Here is a 6,889-nt window from a genome sequence, read left to right as displayed (position 1 = left end):
ACTGTCTCTTCGCGAACGCATCACAGTTTGAGATGCATCCAGCCATGCCACGAACGTGTATGAAATCGAAATGTTCTCCTCCGAAAGTCGATTCCAGATTGCAGTCGTCGAATTGGCTATGTCCGAATCAGCGATTCGCTCCGTATTACGTTCGTTACAACGTACAACTCAAGGCTGGGTGGGACGCATGTGGGTTGAATGGGGGAAATGTCGGTGCCAATAACGCGAGCACTGGGGTATTTGTCGGCAAACTCTCTGCTTGCTCATCAGCTTTTGGTTCCCAAGTCTAAGCACCGCTTTAGTCATACATAGCCCAGATTCCTGGAGTCATCGGTCAATCAGTTCCAGACTTCAACGCATTGAGCAGATGTTTTGCTCACCTGTTCCGGTCCCGATATCAAGAACACTCTACATAGTATCGTCAGTCCGGACCGTCGCATCTAGGGGCTCACGAGGCATACCTGTACGTTCTCGATAGGTGCCGAATATAGTTTCCCTTCGTAAAAGCACAACCAGCCTGCATGGCTGCAGAACTTTGTGAGTAAGGTATCAGTCGAATCCACGGGGTCCCATCTCACTATATGTCTAATAATTCGTTCTGTCGTTCATCATTCGGCAGCCTTCTCAACTCAATCAGCTGACGGCCACGTGGTAGGTATGCGCTATACTGACAAATACTCATAGCCGTTTCCAAGGTCGGCATGGTACCGTCTTCCATTTTCTTGTACGTATTTCAAACATTCGGAATCGAGAGACGACGTGGAGTCGGCATCCGAGGAGTCGGCAAAGTCCGAGGTGGCGTCTTCATATGAGTTAGGGTTCATGGGTTCGCCATCTCGGCCGTCAGCGACGTCCGACGCAGCAGACGACGCGTAGCTGCCGTGTTCGTCGTGGTCAAATACAGAGCCCTGTGGGTCAGACGACGTGGATTCGGCGTCCGAGTCTTCAGCGTGCCCCAATGCACAATGCAACACAGGTCTCTTCCCTTCTTTGGAGCTGGAGTCATCGTCGTCGCCGCGTTTGCGTTTGTTGGCTGCGGGCTTGGCTGGTGAATTTGGATAGCCGCCGGCCTGTGGTTCGTTCGCATCGTCCGCCGCGCGCTCAGTATTGGAGGAGGGCTCATCGTGATGAGCGACGTTGGACGGTGACTGTGAAGTCTCCCATGGCGGAGCGCCTTCAGCGGACCGTAGAGCTAGTGCAACTTCTCTGGCCACAGGGAGCTGTTGCCTTGGGACGCAAACAGACATGTTGATCTTGGAGGGCATTCGGTCGACGCTCGCAGAGCATTCCTTGGTTCAAACTCAGGAGCGCGCTGGTCAGTACACAATGAAGAAGAACGCGAGGAGAGGACGAAGTAAGAACGTTGTACTACGCGTCAGTCTCTTCCCGAGACGAAAGAAATACACGATAGGGGTGGAACTGACCGGCACATGACCCGGGGACGTCGCGGCCAGAGTTGAGGCGATCAGCTAGCGCCATGCGAGATTAGGCGGGATGAAGATTCTCGACTCAGGATTACCGAAGCGCTGACGTCCCTGTCGTCAGGTGGAACGGGTAAAAAGAAGCTCAAAGCTCGGGGTGGCAACTCAGCCGACACCGGACTTTGAACGTGCTGGGAGAAGCGGACCGAGGCATACTATTAGCGTCACCCTCACTTGGAGAGCAAACATTACCAGCATGTCTTGCGCTGGCCCTTCGGCATTTTGCGTTCAAGAGTTTGGTAATGTAAAGATGCAGCCGGCGAGGCACCGAAAGAGAGGGCACAGTTTGGGCGGGGCGCGTAGAAACAAGACGGAGCGCTGGGCTCCGAGTGCCTCCTAGAACGCGCGATCGAAGATGCCAGTCACGCGGAACCGATCTCTCCTGACTGAGGTGTTGACGACGCCCATTCCACGACGCTTTCGAGACTTGCTCATGATCGCATTGGTTGAGGAAGAAGAAATCAGGGGGAGCACTGGATTCTCTACAGTAGACAATGGTGGTTATAATGTCCTCAAACGAGGCTGGGAAAGATTCTCATCCCTGCTTCCAAACATGTACCTGAGGAGCGTCAGATCACACCGCCATTCCGCCTCATGCACTGCTTCTAATTGTGTAGACAGCGGTGTATTGAAACAACAATCCTCAGCTGCCAATAATTGCTCATTCTCGGTGGTGTCTTCATATTCAGCCTCCAAACCACTTATCCAAACAGGGAGGGATAGCAACCGGACTCTCAAGTTGTGGTCGTGCGCCAACTGGCCCGGCAGTTAGTATGAAGGATGAAAGCGCTAGGGACTTGATTCACTTCGATGCGAATCTGGGCCTCGCCTTGTGAGGACAGGGTTCGCAAGAACGACTCAGAATGCAAGGCAAACAAGGCAGCGGCAGCATGACCTGCAGAGAAGTGCAGCTTATCGATATATACGTCTTCCGGATTATTGACCCAAGTAACCGCGACTTGAGCTTCGCCAGAGAGGCAGGGGACCCCGGGCGCAAGAGTTCAAAATCTTGCGCCCGGGGTCCCGTCAGAGAGTCGAGGCTAAATTGCCAGTACCGTGACGCGAGCGGGGCCTGCGAGACAGGGGACCCCCGGGCGCAAGATTTTGAACTCTTGCGCCCGGGGTCCCCTGCCTCTCTGGCGAAGTTGACCAAGGTTGAGGAATTTGTCTTCGATTTTCACACTTCACCACACATGCCAACATGACGGGCCTCATCCGAATTTCAGCCCCCAGTGAGAAGTTCACGTCATCTCTGCCTCTAGGCAGCGCTTCCTTTGTCAGATTGCGGTTCGGCAGTCATTTCGTGTGGGTTCAACTCAACCTGACACCGTATGGAGAAGACCACTGGTTGAGTCACACGAGATGGCTGCGGTGCTGCGAATCTGGCCCGAAGAAAAAGGAGCTGGATGACTTTCTCGACGATCTCCACGAGACGCGATTCGGCAAAGGAAGGTGGTTGAACATTCGGTAAGTTTTCATTATCCGTTGCAGCATACAATAACTAAGGCAAATCCGAAACAGTCGTCGCCAACTAGAGCAGTCTTTAAGTTCGCTCCCTCACCAGGCTTGCGCCGAGAGAGATGACGATGCGATCTCTCTCTTAAGCTCAGAGCCAAGTGTACCCAGTCCGCAAACCCCAGAACCGAGTATACCGAGTCTGCAAAGCTCAGAACCGAGTATACCGAGTCTGCAAAGCTCAGAACCGAGTGTACCGAGTCTGCAAAGTATTGAGCAAGATGTACCGAGTCTGCAAAGTATTGAGCAAGATCTCGGCAGGCTCTCTACTGCTAGTTGGGTCAAGGGCTACGTAACCGGGCAGCAGTGCAACGAAGAGCGTCCCACCGAGCAGCCTTCCACCGAGCAGCCTTCCGCCGAGCAGCCTTCCACCGAGCAGCCTTCCACCGAGCAGCCTTCCACCGAGGAGCAATCACAAGCCCGCAACAAAAAGAGAACGAGAGACACAGATGAGCTCGTTTCCTTACGCAAATTGAAGAAACGAGCAAAGACAGTCAAGATCGCCAATGACCTCGAAAAAAAACAGCTTCGGAAACTTTTGGTCGATACCAGGGATGCTGAATGTCTAGAGCGGTTTGTATCAGAAGTTAAACATGGAATAGGGTTACTCAAGAAACGTCCCGAGCTCAATGCCCGCTTGAAGTACCAACCTTTCGCACAGTTGATCCAGCACCGGGATGATGATTGGATAGGCTTGTGTCAGGTTCTCAGTCAACTGAATAAAATCGGCAAAACCGCTTCGGATAATAACAGCGACGAGTGGAAAAGAGTTGAGTGGACGAACACCTTACTGTGGGAAGGCATACGTTTGAAAGAACGACGATTGAACCCTGCTTTCTCATCGTCTGGTGATCTCGGAGAAAAGGAGCTGAAAAGGCAAGAGAAAAGGTGCGAAGTTCTTTGTCGAATCGTCAACAAACTACACAGCTATGTCGGAGGGCACGCCTGGGGGGTGATTTCGGCTTTGAGAGGTAGGAGTCCCCCTTCTTATATGATCTGATAAACCTGACAGCCGCGTAGCGGCCAACGCGGTCATTGCAGACACTCGTTTCATTCAAAACGAGCGACTAAATGACTTTGTCAACTCCGCTGTCGATCGACTCAAATACTGCCAACTAGAGACTATACCAGATGACGTGCCAACAGTCCACATCCCCGCCATCTTGAGCTGGATTCAGACCGAAGTCACCTTTCCCCAAATGTGTGCCTTCACTGATCTCACTAACTTTGGGCCCGAAGATCCTCACCTCGAAGAGGAACTCGACAAGCTTGAATTGGAGTTTTCGGAATTGGCTCTAGATGCTCCAACCTTCGAGGACAGATCTATGGAGCTTGAGGCTAAAGCAGCCGAAGCGATGATGATGCCGTTGTCAAGACTAAGGGACCTTCACCTACGCGTGACTCAGCCTGGGTGTTGCAATTGCATCCAGCATGCTCCAGCTAAGATCACCACCCAACCCCCGAATGTGGGATCGGAGGGTTCGAGGACGACGCCCAGGCGGTCTCCTGAACCGAGATCAAGGCCAGAGTCCATTTCAGCTCGACGACCTAACTCCACTGCCGGGTCGGAGAACAACGAGATGACGCCTCAAGGACCAGAGACGGCTGAGTCAACGGACCTTCCAGAGGTTCCATCCGACACCATCTGCCGCGCTTCGCTACCTCCGCCTACAGGTCCAGAGCTAAACGGCCCCGAGCTCCCACACTACCACTCAGAGAGGCCACAGCAACCACAAGATCAGGAAAGCACCATGCCTCAGGTGACCACGGCGACTGAATTCACGGTGCCTATGAATTTCTCGCCATGGACTCCTGGTCTGGGGCCTTGTTCTGAGAACACAGAGTCTTTGAACCAAAGTCTATCCCATCAAGCCACAGGGAGCCTGCGTCCTCTCCAACAACAGGACAAGATGCCTGACCGACCTTCATCCCGACGGTCTTCAAGCAACATGGCGATAAGAAATATTCTTGGTGGACCACCAAACACGCAGCCTCATCAATTCAGCTCGACCACTGGGATATCAGAACAGCGGGGTTCTCTCCCTGAGTCGGAGACCGGTTTTCGCACATCGTATACGAGAGGGCATGTCGACAATCCTGCTACTGGTAACCAACTCTCGCCTAATATCCTGCGACTCGATCACGGAAACTTCGAGGACTTACGCTTGTTACATCCTTCAACACACGAGCCCAGGACATGGGCTGGCAATATCGAGACTGGTGAACACTTTTTCAACGATGTTTCGCGGCGAAAAGGTGAAAATCCACCTACACACGATGAGAGTTTAGAATCTAGGGGCCAGGGTGATCTTCTCTCCGCCGCGGATCGGCAGGCGCCAGAGCAGTGTGTACATGCGGGGGGAAGAAGACTGTCAGACACACCAGCAATGCAGCCATCTTCAGATATCATGCGGTTTCAAGACCCTGTCACCAACGGTATTCAACTGTCGCTAGGTAATGATACGGACGTGGCAGCTGGTCAAGAGCCTACTACGTCGAGCAGCCAAGGCGGGTATAACCGGCAGCCTGCGTTTTTTATAGATGACCCTGCTCTTTCAGCAACATTTGGAACGTTGTTTGAGATTAATACGGGCGATCTATTCATGGACCAAGACCTACCGTTCCTAGATCTAAATAATCAATAGAAACAAGACACGACCGAACCCACAGTCTTATCAGGACTCTTCTCCAGCCTGCGTATCATCTTCAGTGGCCTTGCCCCCTTCGCCCATTTCACTCTCTTTGCGATGCAAAGATAGTAAAAACATTCTAATCGGCTTGCCTAATGGGATGATACTGATTCCCGCCTCAAGCATGTACGCATACGACGATTCCCATTCAACGACTTGCCGTGTCTTCGCATGCTTATCCCACACAACAGCTTTCACATTTTCCAGGGCTCCATATGGTCGAGGAATAAGAAGGTTCCTCTTTTCCGCTGCCGTGACCAATATATCTTTCTGGAGCACCACATCCTTGCCTCTGTACCCTACCTTCTTCGGGTTCCGGCTCCCAGGCCACTTTTCAATTGTAGATATCTCCTTAGTTAGCTGGTCATCGAGCCGATTTGGTAGCTCAGCAAGCTTACTAGTTCGCTCACAACCTTCTTCGCGGCTTCCATCTGTTGCGATCCCCAGGGTCCCGCGTACAGCTCAGCTTCATGCTCGATTTTTTCCAAACGATTAGATGTAGTTGGGTCGCTTTCCAGAAGAAGCGTGTCGGCGGCGTCGAGTTCTTTTTGGACTTCCGATGATAGTTCGAATTGTGTAAACCCCTCGTGGGTGATAATTCCTGACATGTTGATGGGGGAATGGTCAGAACGGAAGTGGCTATAAAGATGGTATTTATACGTCGAAAGCAGTAGGTAGGATAAATAGGATTATTTGGCGATGCCTAGCCTCGAGGTTTGAACTCTGCTAAGGCATGCGGCCTGGTACCGATGATCATGCAACATGGGCGTTGGGCGACGTTAAAACATGGGCGTTGGGCGACGTTAAAACATGAGCGGCGCACTCTCGGAAAAAGTAAAATGCCGGTGGCAAGTAGTGACACACATTACCTAACCACATCTAAGTACAGTGTGAATCCCCACATGCACGCGCAGGAGACCACTCCCCACGTGACCACTTAAATGATTAAATCACAAACGATCAAGCTCTACTACCCAGGATTCTCAACAGCAACAATCAAAGGACCCAAATTGGCAATTATCAAGCTTTGCCTGACGAGGAGGAACTTTCTTGAATGCAATTTAGTGCGATGAAGAGTTAACCTGTTGATTTCACTTACCCGAAGTCTTAGGCAGTAGTTCTTCCTTACTACCCTCCATGATTGTGTCTGTGTCGATCTCGATGAGCTCAGCTGGTGGAGGATCTGAGGTTGCTGGCGGCGTG

The 6,889-nt window shown here is 52.0% G+C and overlaps 1 protein-coding gene across 1 annotated transcript; it reads right to left on the bottom strand.

Annotated features, from left to right (window-relative positions):
• Positions 1-298: 298 nt before the first annotated feature.
• LRP88_12687 (uncharacterized protein) lies at positions 299-1,247 on the bottom strand (the record flags this gene model as incomplete). Its single annotated transcript, XM_083249079.1, has 4 exons — positions 299-321; positions 381-408; positions 462-525; positions 673-1,247. 4 exons carry the CDS (start codon positions 1,245-1,247, stop codon positions 299-301), a joined length of 690 nt encoding a protein of 229 aa, XP_083095179.1.
• Between the last annotated feature and the right edge of the window lie 5,642 nt (positions 1,248-6,889).

This window comes from Fusarium phalaenopsidis (assembly GCF_050370095.1).
Source record: "Fusarium phalaenopsidis strain FUZ10S chromosome Unknown contig_32324, whole genome shotgun sequence".
NCBI lineage: Eukaryota > Fungi > Ascomycota > Sordariomycetes > Hypocreales > Nectriaceae > Fusarium > Fusarium phalaenopsidis.
This window is presented reverse-complemented; position numbering and strand designations above follow the sequence as displayed.